At 43.3% G+C, this 17764-nt stretch overlaps 1 protein-coding gene across 1 annotated transcript in view; it reads left to right on the top strand.

Annotated features, from left to right (window-relative positions):
• Positions 1 to 2557: 2557 nt before the first annotated feature.
• Positions 2558 to 17764, top strand: part of prkg2 (protein kinase cGMP-dependent 2) — a gene marked incomplete at both ends in the record, with an annotated part of 48535 nt that continues 33328 nt past the window's right edge. The window contains 3 exons of the mRNA XM_079250750.1: positions 2558 to 3066; positions 7962 to 8128; positions 17112 to 17225. Of these exons, the coding sequence (XP_079106876.1) occupies positions 2558 to 3066; positions 7962 to 8128; positions 17112 to 17225 (790 nt within the window). The remainder of the gene's footprint in view (positions 3067 to 7961; positions 8129 to 17111; positions 17226 to 17764) is intronic.

Here is a 17764-nt window from a genome sequence, read left to right as displayed (position 1 = left end):
AGCCGTTTGAGTTATTGTTTTGTAAGCCAGAAGCAAAGCTTTAAATTTGATGCGTGCTGCAGCCGGAAGCCAGTGAAGAGCGATTAGCAGCGGAGTGACATGAGCTCGTTTGGGTTGGTAGAAGACCAGACGCCTGCAGCGTTCTGGATCATCTGCAGAGGTTTAACAGAGCATGCAGGCAGACCTGCCAGTAGGGAACTGCAGTAATTGATGCGTGAGATGACCGGAGCCTGAACCAACAGCTGAGTCGTGTGTTCTGTCAGGTACGTCTGATTCTCTTGATGTTGTAGAGAGCATATCGGCAGGTACGGGCAACTGAGGCAACATGGACCTTAAAGGTCAGCTGGTCATCCACCATGACCCCAAGATTCCGGGCAGCAGACGTCGGAGCAAGTGTGACAGAGTCAAGCTTCACACTTAATTGCTGATGTAAGGATGTAAATGCATGATAATCATGTAATAAAGCTGAATGAAAATGTTTCAGGCACACTAGAAGAGGAGTCTGGTACCTTTACAAGCCAAAGAGATGTTTTTACCTACAGGCTGAAAAAGAAATCAGAGCTGCAAATAACTTTTAGAAAAAAAGACTAAAAGCTTAAGATCTACTGGAGGAAATCTACTTTTTTCAAGAAAACATGGCAGATACCCTTTCTACCTTTCAGATCAGACTTCTGCTGTTAGACTGCTAAAGAAACGTCACATGATGCAGCCGCGGAGCAGCAGGATGCTGATCCCTGATCTACAACATGTCAAAAGACGATTACTGGAGCATAAACCACAGCTTGCATGTTGGCCAGTTTCTGCAGTGGTGAGAACAAAATAGCAGCTCCAAACCAGGAGAATGTTTTCTATCTCCATCCTCCTCAAAGTTTACAAGATTCTATGAGAAGTGGCGGCTAATGTGCTAAACACCATTTAGTGGAAACAGATGAGAATAACAAATCGTATTTTATTGAAACTTTAGAAAATCTATTTTATTTTGCAATAAACTGGAACGGAAACACGGCTACTAACTTTTTATCAATATTCTTTTAACTAAAAGCAAATGAAGTTCAGCTTCATTTGGAGCACAGAAAGTTTAATTTCATTTCCACTAAAATGCGTCGTCTCATGTCAGGAAAAATGTTCATACACACAACTGTTAGCCATCCCGTAACAAGTCACTTATAAATAGTTACAACAGTGCTTGGTAGATAATCTAATATTGTGACAAATTTGCAGTGTTGCATATTTACATTAAAACTCTACTGGCTTGGTTTATTTTATTCTTCACATTGAGTTATTCAATTAAATTTATTTGCTTTTAGTTATTCCTATTTATGTATTTATTCCTTTATGATTTATCTATATTATCTCTAAGACAGTCTGTCTTTTTGTTGTTTTTCCTGATGTTTCCCCCCAAATTCATTCAGTTTTATTTACTTTGTCTTTTAGCTCATGAAGCACTTTGAGCAGCACGTGTTGTTGGAAATGTTTTATATTAATAAACTTACGTTGATGAAAAATATTCTCAATAAATTCTGGTTTTAATAGTAAAAATTTACGTCCAAAGGAATATAATTAGCTGATTTCCAATGAAAAAAATATATGATCCTCACGATTCCAGTTTATAATAACTGTGTATATAAATTCATTTTTTTTCCTGTTAAGCCAGTTAACTTTCATCACCTGCCATGATGGTTTATTTTCTCCCAGAAACTAAAACAAGATGAAACATTGCGAAGATAAACTGGGTTTGATGGGAACCAGTTTGTTGTTTTACATCCACAAAACACAGCAGACTGAAAACTTGCACAGATAGATAAATAAATAAATAAATAAATAAATAAACAAACCACTGCTGACGTCAGCTACGTCTGACCTGCTGCGTAAATCCAGCACGCGCGCCGCACCGGACACAGACGGAGGGAGGATGCGAGCCGCGCGGATGTGCAGACGCACCATCTCTGCGCGTGGAATCGCTCACGTGAAGGCTCCCACGCTGTGATCAGGTAAGGTTGCAGGTGCACGCTCCTCTCTGACGTTTCCAGCAGTAAATGAACCAGAACGCGCGAGCCTCTTTCCAAACACGCGGCGTCCTCGCATGTCCGTTTGGTCCCGGACCTGTCGCGCGCAGTTTGCACACAAAAGCCTGAAAAGAGAAACTGAAGGTTGCAGCTGCGCAGTTTGGATAAAGTTGTGCAGAACTGACGTCACAGCAGGAATGTTATGAATGAAGTGTGCTGCGCGTGAAAGTGGGCGACAGAACCAGAACAAAACCCGGATTGTTTGTGATGTGGAGAGAGAAGCTTCCTGCTGGAACTCCAGGCTTTAAGCTCTGATTTCTGCTGGTTTGACCAGCCAGACCCAGCTGTAACGCAACACTTCCTGCCTGCTGAATAATAAATGACTGGTTTAAAACTGGATTTTCTGTCTGTCTGCTCTCTCCTCGCAGCACCAGCTCTGATGTTTGGGGTCTCACTTCCAAACTCCTCCAACCGCTACGGGTGACCTCTGTGATAAGAGCCATGGCGGCTTCTTTTCAACTCCTCCACGTTTAATCTCCTGCCGACTGAAAATGGGGAACGGTTCGGTGAAGTCGAAGCGATACAAACCCACCGACAGCTCTGCTTCTGCGTCCAACGGTCCGGCCAGCAAAGACCGCCGCAGCGAGGTAAAGGACGCCTCTCTGGACTCCCTGAGAGCCCGAGTGGAGGAGCTGGAGCAAGAAGGGAAGAGGAAGGACGAGGAGCTGTCGGCCAAAGAGCAGGAGATCCGAGATCTTCAGGAGCAGCTGACCAAGCAGATGCTGGTTCTGTCCGAGCTGAGCGACGAACTGCAGAGCAAGTGTCTGCAGCTGAACAAGCTGCAGCACGCCGCGAAGAGCGGAGCAGGTCTGGCTTCACGCCCTCCTTCCGTCAAGGCCCCAAAGAGCAGCCCCAACCTCAGCGTCCGCATCAAGGAAACCATGAACCGGAGGAAAGGCGCCAAAGCGGGAGTGTCGGCCGAGCCCACGTCCAGGACGTATGACTCCAGCAGCCTTCCCAAGTTCTCCTTTGAGAAGGCTCGGGTGCCAAAGGATGCCAGGTGAGGTGTTTTCCTCCTCCAAGGCGTTTAAAGGTTCACGGTGCCTCCAGGCTCAGCTCATCACGGCCTGGACGAGCAGACGAGATGGTGGAGGGTCAGAGCATCAGCTTCTCCACCCTTTCCATCGGGTAGAATTGAATTTCGTCTGTTACTTCATTGATTTATGCCTCCCGTCTGTGTTTCAGCGAGCAGAGGTTGATCAGATTAGCACACTTAGATGAGCTGAAAGCGTTTCCTCCTGGGGGTGTTGAAGCAGCACGCCTCAAGGAACCAAAGCAAAATGGCCAAAACACAAGATATAAAGAAATGATTTAAAATGGCGACAAATTCAGACAATTAGGATTTAAATGGACTTAATTTGTCGTAGTTCTGGAGTAACGGTGAAACACGACGCCATCTTGTTGGGGGTTTATTAACAGTCGGCCGCTAGCGGCTCTAACACCCGTACCGAATCACGCCATCTTCCGTCCACACACGTTTTCCACAAAAACATGAACCCAACCTCTTGCCAATCAGATTTTAAATGAGTCACTGCACCGATTGACAGGTCTTTTTGTGATGTCATAGTCTCTGACATGTTCATTAATATTTCGTAAATGTCAGTACTGCATTAACACCTAACATATTACCCTAAGGTTGCACGACAGCATGACTCAAAAGGCAAGTTTATTTTTGTGTTGCACAGTTTACCTACAAGCCTTGAAGTGAAAGCTCTAATGGCTAAATGATCCATAGTGGATGATCCCATGCGTCTTTTATGTTGCCATAGTTACGTCAGTTCATCCACTAGGGGGCATTGCTGAGTTCAGAGTTAACGTCTGTGTTTTGACACTGGCCGGAAGCTGTAAAACACCACGATAAACCGTCCAAAAAGATACAAAGAAGTAAAATAATAAAATCATGAAGTCTTTTTGCCATTCACAACTTCTTCTTCAGGTTCTTTTTGTTTGTCTCTGCATCATTTTTGTTCCTCTTCTTCTCTGATTTGTTCCTTTTGCTGGTTGTGTGTTAGCTGTACAACTCACCAAGGCCATTTCTACTGTCTGATCGGCACAGGCATGACTGGTGTTAGCCTTTCCCAAACTGGTGGGGGGCTGGTTTTGGGTTTGTATACTTCTGATCATAAATTTGGGGACACATTCCTATTAGATTTAATGACAACATGTCCCTAAACTTATGTTCACAGGTGGTGGTTTTTTCTCACAGCAGTGAGCCGAATCCGCCCAAAACCACTTTATTCGTATTTTATGAAGATTCTGAACATCAGCTTCTTCAGAAACTGGAACCACTGGTCCAGTCTGCTAAAGATCAATGCGGAAATCCTGCTGAGTCATCAGTCCTTTAAAGCTGGGGTAGGTAATGTTGAGGAGCTAGCAAGATGTGAAAGTGGTGCCCTGTCTTGGCTCCTCCCCCTCTGGTTTTGCTCCTTTGGTGATCCAAGGCCATGTTTTTACCGGCATTCATCTGTTTGTGTTCAAGATAACTCAAAAAGTTCTGGACGAATTTTAATTATATTTTTGCGAGTTGTTGGAAATGTGAAAAAGAAGAGATTTAATTCTGGTGGTGATCCAGATCACCATTTGGATCCAGGAATTTTTTAAATACCTTGGTTTGCGCTTTCCGAGTGTTTTTCTAGTTTGCAGCTTTTTCCACCAACGATTTTCTCTTTCTCGGCTGTTTAGCAGGAGGAGACAAATAAACCGAGCCTGGTCAGGAAATCCTTCCTGCATTTTCTCAGCCATGTTTGCCTTCTGAGTTTCTTCTTCACTACTTTGTATTTTCATCCTAACACGCTGTTTATATGCAGGGTGTGGCTATCAGGTATGTGCTGCTGGAGGGGGAGGAGGGGAGCCGGGAGAAGAAGCTACGAAATAACAACTTCATTTGGGTCGGAACGTTTGGATTGGTCAGAGTTTTTACAGGTTTACAGTAAACTGAGGGCTCTAACTATATTTCTTAGAGCACATTAATTCCGAATGATTTCATTCCGAATTAATTTCGAATTAAAAAACACCATATAACCGTATCCAATGCAACACCTGCTTGTATCGTTACAGGGAGGAAATGATCAACAGAGAATAAATTTTCTTACTTGTTGTGTTTATTTACCAAACATGACCGTGACACCCTGCAGTTCTTCAGCTACTCTGCACACATCTGACATTCAGCTGCTTTTGTTCCGTTACAGACTGAGTTAAAACAAGTGAAAAGAACTACAGAAAAAGACAGATATGTTTTACATTTACGCTGGTGGTTGGACACGGTGAGCAGTGTTTGTGATCAAATACAAACGTGTCGTGCTTGAAGTAATGGCGCTCTTAAGAGGAAGCGAACGCATCGAGAGGCTGTTTGATGAAAGCAACAAGTCGTGTTTGGTTTTCCAACATGAAAGCTGCCTTCCATCAAGTGTTCTCTACGCTGTGCAAGCTGAATGAAGTGTTCTCGATAACATGCAGATTTAACCCTTGTGATGTAATCGTCATGTTTAAAACATGTGTGGCCAATAATCCCAACGATTATGTAACCAGACCCAAAGTAAATGAGGCAGTCTGCAGACCGGCCCTTTGACACATAACACACACTTATATGAATGTAACATGTTGCAGAGTAATGGCAGCATTGGGAAAAAAAAAAAAAAAGATATTTTCTGCACTGCTTTTATGAAGCCGGAGGTGATCATTCATTAGACGCAGTGATTTGGATAAACAGCCCACCCACCGCATGCATCACACCTCCCTGAGCAGTAACTCAGCGTCATCTTCTGCAGCCAAAACGTGGCTCTTAACCTTTTTGGTTTACAGCTCCCTGAAGGAAGTGATGTTTTCTTCCAACAGCCCCTCGCTGCAGCTGCTCGGCGCACATCCGTGAACGGTAACAGCTCATGATGACTCGCTGTTTTCACGGCTTCACTCGTTTAGTCAGAAGGCAGCCGGCGGCTGCAAACAGGAGAAATATCATCATGCAGGCCAGAAATTGTGATGAGTAATGTGGATGTGGGAGTGCTGGAGGCTCAGTGGGTGGGAGGGGAAATGAGATACTGAGGTAGAATACAGCTGATAAAGTTACCAGGAATCAGCTGGTGGAGAGCAGTTTGCCTCTTCTTACCAGCTAGTCAGGAAAACATTTGATCTGAGCAGATTTAGTCTGTTAATTACTCTGCTGGAAATATTCTCCAGGCTTTTTCAAGGACTTTCCAAAGATGCATTTCGCTCTATTCTGTCCACATCATCCCACACGGCTTTAATGTTGAAATCCAGACTCTGGAACAGATTCATCCCTCCATCAGCCCTACCTTTGTGTCATTCTACACCTTTATTTCCCTGTTTCCATTTCTCAAGGGTGGCTTCTTGACAGCCAGCCTTCCATGAAGACCATTTCTGAAAGGCTTTAGCTAACAGCGGATGAATCACAGGGTTCTTGCAGGTTGTTAAATAGCTTTCTCTTTCTAATTTCATGTAAAAAGCTGCATTTTGTTATATTTCTCTCTTTAATTACTTGTTAAAACATTTCCATCTCCTCCTCCCATCTGTCTTGAACTGGTCCTGGTCACACATGTAAATGAAAATGCACATCTGAAAAACCATCTTAGAGCATAAAACTTTTAGAGATATTTTAGTTTTTTTTAAATGTAGTTGTTTCCACAACCAGTTTTTTTATTGCAATATTAAGGTTTAGTGCAACTGAAAAAGGAAATGGAAACACACACTGAAAAATGTTTTGGTTCAACTTCTTAAGTTTACATATTTTCAATTAGATGACAAATTAAGTTTCTGTAACCGTAACCAGAATAAAATCTATGTAATTCAATCTATGTAATAACAACAGAATTAACAACAGAGTTAATGTAAGGCTACCCAAAGAATTTAACATACATATACACGTTTATATATTATATACATATATATATACATACACACATATATGTACACATACACATATATATACACATATATATTATATATATATATATATATATATACACACACACACACACACACACACACACACACACACACACACATATATATATATATAGTCGACAATGGAATTCATTGTCAACTATGTTCATTGTCGATTTTTGTCGACGTCGACAAATCATTGCAGCGCTTTCATGATTACGAAATGTATGGACTACTATCAGGACGAGGAACCACTTCACCCAAAGTAAAAGAAAAAAAGTCTGAGCAAGAAACATACTCCAGATTTAAACCTAAAGTGGATTTTTTCTTTTTTTACCAGGCTGTAAACATGTTTATTTCTGCTGTAAACATGTTTATTTCTGCTGTGAAGTTGGTCTTTTTAACATGGGAGTCTATGGGGATTCGCTCTGTTTTGCAGCCCCTAGTGGATGAAGGTGGAACTGCAGGTTTATACACCTCTGCATCGGCTTCGCTTTTAACCACCGGAGGTTGCTGCTTGGTCAAGACGCATCTTAAGAAGATGATTATATTTAATAATACAGCATTTAATAAAACACTACAAGGAATTAACACTAATGAATGCCTTGTGCTGAAACACAAACATATCTTATTGTTAATGTGAGTAAAATACTGTAATGTGAATCCAGCTGTTTTCATTTAATCTGGGATTTGCTCCTTTATTCTTTTAAATTATAACTACAATCAATATGTCTGGATAAATGCAGTTAGTATATCACCTTAATAGTGACTGAGTTTTGGTTACGCTTGGTCATAAATGAAGCCTGAGATTTAAAAGAATCTAGTTTTTTGCTGATCTTTTTCACTGCTTCACAAAACATCTGGCAAACACTTCCACATCATAAATGAAGGTTTCCCCTATAATTCCCTAGACTGGTTTTATCCTTCAGACTTCTCAAACAGCAGCGCAGTAAACGTGCACTTTGTAAACCTTCCTGTGTTGTTTATCCGTGACAGCGTGAAGAAGCTGCTGACAGACGCCCTGAACAATAACCAGTACCTGAAGAGACTGGAGCTGCAGCAGATCAAAGACATGGTGGAGTGCATGTACGAGCGCACCTATCAGCAGGGAGAGTACGTCATCAAGCAGGGAGAGCCTGGAAACCATCTGTTTGTCCTGGCAGGTAGGTTCATTCCTGTTCCTAATCTTCTTAATCTGAAATTTAATTTGCAAGAAAAAAAAAAAATCAGGGTCTTAACTTTCTCTTTTCCTGCAGGAGTCTATTTGATTACTGAAGATTATTTATTTAAGCAATATCCGACACATAATGTTCGATATACTTATGCTACAAGCAAAGACCAGAGGTTTTTTAAAGAGCAGGTGTGGCCCTGTGGGTCTGAGATGTGAAGCCACTGCAGAAGCGCTCGCTCTTAAATGGCCAGCAGGGGGCGACTGTTGTGGTTGGAAATAGAAATCTTAATGGCATCTGAACCCCTGGGTCTAAATAAAATGCACTGTAAAACAGGTCGATGTATCCAGCAGTTCAGAAATCTCTTATTAGATCACATCAGTGTCGAGATGATGTCTGCCTCCTCAAGAGATCAGTCAGCTGAACTTTATTCCCTCTGGTCCCCTGTGATCAGCTCCATCACTTAGTATGGGGGGAGAATGTGACCTTATTGCGCTCGGGGTTGGTGGCCGGTTGGGGTTCTCTGGGGGCTGTGGGTCTGTGGTGGGCTCCTGGGGGGGATTTTGACTGCTCCATTGCTGGAGTGGCTAGGTTTCTAGCCCTACTGTGGACCTGGATGGGCCAGCGGCTGGAGTTGCCGCGCAGCGGCGGGGCGAGGTCGCTGGCGGGGGATGGGTTGGCGGGCGTGACTCCGTAACGGGCGCCTGTGCCGCCGTGGGGTGGGCTGGGCGGGGTCCCGGGCTCCGGTGCCCGGGGTTGTCCCCTGTCTCTTGGGGGTGGGGGGTCGGCTTGTGCCGGGGGGGGGCTGGGCTGACCTGGACCTGCCGCTGCGGCGGCGGGCAGGTACGTGCTCTGGTGCCTGGTTGCGACCCTGGGACTTGTTGAGTGGGGGGTGTTTGATAGTGTGGATGGGATGTGAGTGTGTATGGAGGGATGTGTGTAGGGGGTGTGCGTTGAGGACTGGTGGCGGTACATAGGTATGTGGATGTGTGTGGGTGGGGAAGTGTGATGATGCGTGTGTGGGGGGGGGGTGTCATGGTGTCTGTGGGGGGGGGTAGTGCCGTGTGTGTAGGGGAGTGGGGTGATGCGTGTATGTGGGGAGTGGCGGTGGTGCATGTATACGGGTGTGTGTGGGGGGGGGGAGGAGGGGGGAGGGGGGGCGTGCTGTCTGTGTGTGTGTGTGTGTGGGGGGGGGGGGGGGGCAGGGGTGTATGTATGGGGGAGTGGGTGGTGCATGTGTGTGGTAGGTTGGTGGATAAGTGTAGATATGATGGATGGGAGTGGGGGAGATTTGGATGTGACGTGGGGGTCAGGAGGATGGTTTTAAGGGTGGGCTGAACGGGTGGCTGGGTGGACCTGAATGTGTCCGGAAGTGTGTGTGTGTGTGGCTGTAGGTGTGTGCTGAGACAGTGTGAAGTGCCGATGTGTGGACAAGGGGGGACTTCATGTCCCCAGGTGGGGGTGTCCTCTGTGAGTGAGGGGGCGGTGGACAATCGGTCTGGGATTCCCCTTCTGCCGCCCCGCCTCCTCTTTGTCCTCATGCCCCCCTTCTGCATGTGGTGAGTTGGTCCCCTCTTGGGTCGGTGATGACTCTCTGGTTAGAGTCGCCGAAGACTCTGGTTACGCGGATGGCTGTCCCCGGCTTGTCCTGGTCCTTGGGGGGCCCTGGGAGTAGGGGGCATGCCCAGTGCCGCGGGCGGCTCACCTTCTGGAGGAAAGCTCACTTTCCTCCAGACTTAAATCCCTCAACCCCTCTTCCTCCCCGCTCCCCATCACACACAGGCAGGGTATTGGGAGGTGTGCACGTGGCGCTGGGTGGTGGGAAAGGCCATCAAGGTGGTCTTGATCGCTGCACCCAGCCTCGGCTCACCTCCCAGTTTTAATTACACTTAGACACCAAACACCAAAACACTGACGACTCACATGATTAGGGGGAAGAGCATGCGGTGTATGGTGGGCGGGGCTGCTTAGGTGGTCCCTCTCCCAACACCGCGTGGCACTTCCCTCAATTTTAATTGCAACTAATACATACTTCACAATCAGTCATAAGCGGGGGGGAGGCAGGGACGATAGGGTCTTCTCATGCCCCTGCTCTCGGGGCTTTACTGGGGGGGGGGGTACGGGTGGGGGAAGAGTGCCGTCCATTAGGCCTAAGTCTGGGCTGGCCTGGCTGTAGGAGGGTTGTCGCCGGCCCTGGGGGGGTGCTGGGTCGGCTGCATCTGTGGGGTGGTGGGGGGGACGCTGGGAGTGGTGGGCGGTAATTATGGGGGCCCTGATCGGGGCCATCCTGTCCTCTGCCCCCTCTGAGGTATCTCACATGGGACATGATGGAGGGGTGAGGTGAGGATGTGTGGGAGTGGGTGTATGGGGTTACAGATGGAGGGTGGGATGGCTGGGGGGGGATTAGGGTTGGGGATATAGGTGGGTAGGGGATAGGGATGTGTGAGGATGAGTAGATGTGTGTGTGGAGGGGTATGTTGGCGCGTGGGTTGTATTGGGGTGTGCCTGTGTTGGAGGAGTGAGGGTATGTGTGTGTGTGTGTGTGTGTGTGTGTGTGTGTGTGTGTGTGTGTGTGTGTGTGTGTGTGTGTGTAGGGGGGGGTGTATATGCGGAATGGGATGTGTGAGTGAGGGTGAAGTTTGGAGGGGGGCTATGGGTGGTGGAGGGGTGTTTGGTGGGGCATGTGTGGTTGGGTAGAAGTAGAGGGATGGGGTGGCGGGGTGTGAGCGTGTGTGTGGGGGGGGTGAGTGTGTGTGGGGGCGGGGGCGATTGGGGTTCGTGTGACTTGGTATGGGTGAGTGAGTAGAGGTGGGGTGGGGTTGTATATGTGATGGATGATGTGCATGGATTGCAGAGGGTTGTGTGGATGGGGGTTGAGAGGGGAGTGCGTGTTTGGGGGGGGGGTATGCATGTATATGTGTGAGGGGAGTGCGTGTTGGGGGGGGGGGGGGGGGGGTATGCATGTATATGTGTGTGTGGTTTGGTGGTGGGGGGGTGGTGTCCTGTACCCGGGGGCGCAGCTGGTGCGCTGGGGTGCGACCTGGCTGCCGCTGGGTGGCGGTCTGGGGATCCTGGTCCTACGTCGGTGTGGGCTGTGCCCTCTGCTTGCGGGGGCGGGGGGCTGCTCACGGGCTCTTGGGGCCCTGGGGCCTGCGCTCTGTCTGCCCTAGGTGGCCGGTGCCCGGCGGGATCGGCCCTTGCCGGCCTGGGCCTGCTGGGGCCTGTTCCCCCTGACTGTGGGGGACTCTGGTTGGGCACCTCCTTCGCCACCTCCTGGGCAGATGCATGGCTGGCTCTGGAGTGGGGGGGTTGGGATCTGTACCTGGGGGTGACTGTCGGTTACCCGGGTCTCTGGGTTCTCCTGGCCTTCCTCTAGCTGTAGGCGGGCGGGGTCACATTGGCATGATCACTCTTCTCTAAACACGTTCCACTCTGAATGTTCTGCATGAATGTTCTGCATGTGTCACAGTCACTGAGTCATCCAGCAAGTTTATTCACTAACAGCAGGTACCTCTCTTTCTGTCTTTTTGACTTAACTTGCTAGTTTCTGGTCCTCATGATTGTCAACGGTTTTGTTCTCCACGAATCTAGAGTTGGCTTGTGTGGGTGTATATATTTATGTGTGTGGGTGGGTATGTGTGTGTACTTATGTGTATGTGTATGTGTATGTATGTATGTGTATGGATATGTATATATGTATGCATATGTGTGAGTGTATGTGTATGTATGTATATGTATGTGTATGTGTGTGTATGTGTATGTATGTATGTGTATGGATATGTATATATGTATGTGTATGTGTGTGTATGTGTATGTATGTATATGTATGTGTATGTATGTGAGTATGTATATGTGTATATATGTATATATATATATATATATATATATATGTGTGTGTGTATGTATGTGTATATGTATGTATGTATATCTATCTTTATGTATGCATGTATGTGTACATGTGTGTGTATGCATGTGTATGTATGTATGTATGTATGTATATATATAATGTATGTGCGAGTGTATATACATATATATGTAGGTGGGTATGTATGTGCATATACATGTATGCATTGATCTCTTTCTTTTGTTTTTTTTTTTTGTTTTTTTATGTTCTCTTTTCTGTTCTCTTTCTGCCCCTTTCCTGTCCAGCAGCATAAACTCTGTAATACAAGCTATTATCCAAAACAAATTGAAAAATAAAATAAGAATCAAGAAATACAAGGGGATCATTACATCTACAAAAGTTCCCCTTGGCAAAATAAATTTGCTCAGCAGAACACAGCATCCAGAACATCAGTCTGCTTGCTTAAATGCTGGACAAGACAAAAAACAACAACAAAAAAAAAAAAACAGGTCGATGGCTAAATTTTAGATTTAAAAGATGTCTGGCAAGATTCACACATATATGATTGTTCATGCTTTAGGTACTTCCCTGTGATTTAACTTTTTATTTAAAAATGGCATGTTTTCTGATTGGATATTAATTTATTTAAAGATATAGCAACAATTTCACTTGAATATTAAAATCTTATTCAGAAAAACCTTTTTTTTTTTTTTTTTTTTAAAATACTGAGCCATTTTACAGGACTATGTAATCAGAAAATCAAATATCAGGGAGAATATCTGGGAGTAATTAGATTACTATAATAATCTGATCTGGTGTCTCTTCATTCATGTCTGAAATACAGTATTCTGAAGCTGTATTAACACTTACCAGAGCATTACTGGATTTATTTCAGAGTACGTACATTTGTGGTGACCTTTCTTTCAGCAATTTTTAAAACAGTCATTGTTTGTTGAACACGGTAGTTTTAGCATTAGCTGCTGATGTGAGAGCCCACAGTCCTACCGCTAGGCACTAATGTGAGAGGCTGTGGTCTTAGCATTAGCCGCTAATGTAAGAGTCCAGAATCTTAGCACTAGTCACTAATATGAGAGTCTGAGGTCTTTGCTTTTGCCATAATGTGGGGGCCCACGGTCTTAGTATTAGCTGCGAATGTCGGAGCCCACATTCTGAGCACTAGTCACTAATATGAGAGCCCAAGGTCTTAGCATTAGCTGCTATGTGAGAGTTCACAGTTTTAGCCATAGAAGCTAATGTGAGAGCCTGTAGTCTTAGTGTTAGCTGCTAATAGCCCAAGGTCTTAGCATTTGCTGCTATGTGAGAGTTCACAGTTTTAGCCATAGCAGCTAATGTGAGAGCCTGTAGTCTTAGCTGCTATGTGAGAGCTCACAGTCCTAGCACTATACTATGTAATCAGAAAATTAAATATCTTGGAGTAATTAGATTACTGTAATAATCCATTCTGCTGTCTTTTCATTCACTTCTAAAACACAATGTTCAAAAGCCATTATTGACATTTACCAGAGCATTACTGGATTTGTTCCAGAGTATGTACATTTGTGGTGACGTCACTTCCTGCTATTTTTAAAATGGTCATTGTTTGTTTGTTGAACACGGGAGTTTTAGCTTTAGCTGCTAATGTGAGAGCCAGTAATGTTACCGTTAGCTGTTATTGTGAGTGGTAATAAGCTGCTAAATTGTTCACAGGTGAATGGAAAAATCTGAATCTGGCATTATAATTTTAATAGAGAAGCTGAAATTGGGTCCTGTCACTGCTGTAAACATAATCCACTAATAACGATTCATCCTTCTTTATATATAAAGTTTAATCATTGTCCTGCCTTTCAACTTTATCACGGGGTGTCTAGAAATAAAGTTATTATGAGCATTATTTTAAAATTCAGATATCTGGCATTGTCTTAGCTTAGAAGCTTATTTTGGACGCAAGTGAAACGAGCAACAATTCAATTGTAAATATATGCTGAAAGCTTAAAAAGCACCAGTAAATCATGCAAGAACAGTTTTTACATGAAAGGGAAATATATATAGATAATCTGTCCAAGTTGTATTTTTCATTATTAGATTAAATCGTGATTCAAAATTGTCAGTTCATTTTTTATCTAGTTCTAGTTGTACTGATAAATATGTTTTATTGTAATAATGTTTCCTAATATAATTATGTGCTTGTTGAAGCAAACCCCTCTAAAGAATGTGACAGTGAGATTATCCATACAAATAAAAAGTAAAATGAAAAAAGAAGGGAACGGACATGTTTTATATCTGGCATCAGGATGTGACACTGATGAGGACTTGTTCATAATTAGAAAGCTGTCCTTGTAAATCAAACTCACACGAAGCCTTGACTTTTTCTTCAAACACTATACCGCTTATATGTGACGGCATGACTGACAATAAAATTGCCCGTCCTTTAAGATTAATGGCAAAAATCTGAAATTGCCTGACAAACCGGAGTCGTTGGCTCTCTGTGAAACAAGAGCTTATGGTTTTGTGTTTGCTCTTTGCGCTCGCTGGCCACCGTAAAGCTTCTCCGGCTAGGAGCCAATCAAATCCAATCAAAACAGCAGTGCTGCAAAAATAAAGCTTTTGATTGGTTCCACCGCTCTACACAGATTCATGCCATCTCTGATGACTGTTTGCAAATCTTGACTGGTCTACGGGGGACTGAAAGGTTTTCTTGGCCGTTTCAAACCGAAGAGATTCCTCAGGTTTTACCTGAGAAAGAAAAGGTTCAGCTTGAACAATAATGCATTTATAAATTAATACAGACACACTTATTGACTAATATTTACTCATTTGGTTGTAAATATGAAGGTGGTTGTGTTTTTGGGTTGTTCCCAAAACGTCTGTGGCAGTTTCATTCCCATATAGCCTAACATGACACATTTGATACAGTTTGAGACATTTTGCATCATTTTATGATAAGAACTTTGCTCAAAATACTTGTTTTTTGCCCTCTAATAGATACCAGAACACAGAAGATTACACCATAATTATTCTGACATTCAGCATGGTAAGATATGGTTAATATCCCCTAAAAAAAAAGTGTTAATTTTTTTGTTACATTTTAGTAAAGGGACAAATAAAGGCCCCATATTTGAATCATTGGGCTTCTCTCACCATGTTTTCATGGTGAAATTTGAAGAAAATATAATTTTATTGTTCTGTTATTTTATTTATCGTAGTAATTTATGTTTTTCCACATGCTCTTGTTTTTTTTAAACTGAGTTGATTATAATCTCGATCCAGTCTCCAGGGTTTCCTCACAGTAAGGTGTTGGGAGTTAGATAGCTCTTATCTTCATTAACTCACTGCTTTTAAATGTGTACAGTGCTGCACGAAGGTTTGATGTGCTTTCCTATTAAATTCAATGGGAAAATGTGCACTGGCTTTTGGCTGGTATTGTTTATGTCTGAAAACGTACTTTAAATAATTTGTTTTTCATTTGTTAACCACTTCGCGGTTCATTTAATTATGTGAAAAGTTCTATTTAAATAGAGTTTTGATGGATTGATTAAGTATTTTTTCATGGTACGGGTTAAAAATAACAAGGAAAACGATAACAGCTGATGTTTAACATTAATATCATGTTCTTCTGTTTAGTGTGACATTTTTCATGATAAAGAAAAAAATGATCATGTAGATAACTTTATGTATTCAAATAAGTTGATGAGTTTCATATTTTTTTTAAAGACTGTAAAATGAAGGTAGAGTGCTGTTAATTACTGTTTTAATGGATTAATTTTTATACAAACGCTTCAACTTGTGATATTGTTTTTGTACAGCTACCAAAACTGCTCATGATGAATGTTGACTAAAGAAGCCCTGACATACTCAGACTCCCAGGAGGAACTGATTTTAATCTCAATAATGAGGTCTTCAGTCATATTTTTGCTGCAAATTTAATTCAATCTGGTTTCAGGAGTGCTGATGGATGAAGGGCTCAGAAATACAGGTTTATATTTCTGTTTTAGAAATTTAACTGCCTTTTTATTAAGTTTTTTATTTCAAACATCCTAGAAAAAATGATACAAAAATGGCGTAAAAGCTTAAACTTCTCCTATGATTTTATTCAGGTTTGAGATGCAGAATACAAGCCACATCTTTCTTTTATTCTAGTTTAAAGTCTCATACACTTTTTAAATAATTTCATCTGGGTGTAAGAGGTCCAACAACATAGTTTTGAAAGTGTTTTACCCAAAAATTTCAGCCTTTGACCCCAATTTCAGCCATTCCAAAAGCTGCTATAGTGAGCTCCACTGAGAATGGGCTGTTTCTGTGTCTGAAACCTCGAAGTGTTCAGAAGTTGTTCCTGTTTACGTCCACTCCCTGTTTACGTCCACTCCATGTGGACGTAAACAGGGAAAGGATGTAGCTTTCGCTGGAGCCTGCTCTGTAAAATCCGTGGCAAATTCTCAGCAAGTAAAAAACCCGAAAATAACGCAACATGCCTACTTTGCATAAACCGCAATTTTCATTAAATTGCGCGAAAGTAACGAGATTTTATGAGAGTTGAGGCTAATGTGCTAATTACTGTTCAATGGAAACACTCGCATGGAAACGCAGCTTGTGATTTTTACAGGGTTAACTCAGCTAGCTGGGGGGTGGGTCATTGGTAGTATCTGCTCCCGGGGGGAGCAGTTATGTCACTTTATGTGGTCACAAAGGTAAAGCTCTCAGACTCACCGATTTGAGAACACCTTTATTAAAAAATGGAGAAAGCTGGAGAGGGGACAGAAGTTTCTCTTTTTTGGGGCCTGATACACAGGATATGGAGACACATGATTATTTGGAAAGCTTAAGAAAATGAATGTAGAATAATATGTGACCTTTAAAACACAGCCATGGAGGCATGTAGAGCAAAAAAACAACAAGAAAACCTGGATGATTCTAATCAGAGATAACAGATGGCCTATATTTAATACTCTCTGGTCTGCCGGCGTGTTTTAATAGCCAAAAGTTATTAAAAAAAAGGACAAGAAAATCAATCCAGAGGATCCAATCACTTCCGCTTTCTAAATGAAATTCAAGTTTCATTGTTTGCTGCCTGATTTTTTTCATGTCCCTAATATGTGTGTTAAACAATGATTGATTGCCCTTGTTTAATATTTGCAGACGGAAAGCTGGATGTGTTTCAAAAGAACAAACTGCTCGCATCGATACCAGCATGGACCACGTTTGGGGAATTAGCCATTCTCTACAACTGCACTCGGACGGCATCGGTGCGAGGTAAAGATTTTTACATCTTTACAATAAACAGCTCGGATTGATTTTTGGAGGCTGAGGCTATCATCGAACACAACGGACCTTCCGGGGACTGAAAGTGTGACCATGTGACAGACGTGATCAAACATCATTTAACACAAGTATAATTCAGCGTCCTATTTGCTGCTGTCCTCATCCCAGTGAACCTCAACTGTGAGTTCAGATGAATAATAATCTGTGTCCCAGTTCAGAAGTTTACCATGGGTCAGACATGATCACAGGTACAAGCAGGGTGGGACAAAAAAGACCCCAGAGGCAAAGTGTAGCTGGACCTTTGCAGGAAAGAGCAGGAAAGTCTGAATATATACATGCTTCTATTTACTAATATAAACATATTAAAAGAAGTGTGTCTAAAAACAAACAGTGTCTCAGTCATTTCAGCAGATAGGATAATAGTTTGAACCAGCCAAAAATAATGCTGCTGGGCCGTGCTCCTGCAAAGATCACTGTTGCTTAATTTTTTCCATCTTAAGACCTTTACACACCTAGTCAGAATATTTCGC

This window comes from Telmatherina bonti, assembly GCF_933228915.1.
Source record: "Telmatherina bonti genome assembly, chromosome: 13".
Taxonomy (NCBI): Eukaryota; Metazoa; Chordata; class Actinopteri; order Atheriniformes; family Telmatherinidae; genus Telmatherina; species Telmatherina bonti.
The sequence above is the reverse complement of the archived record's forward strand: the minus strand, read 5'-3'. Positions and strand labels throughout refer to the sequence as shown.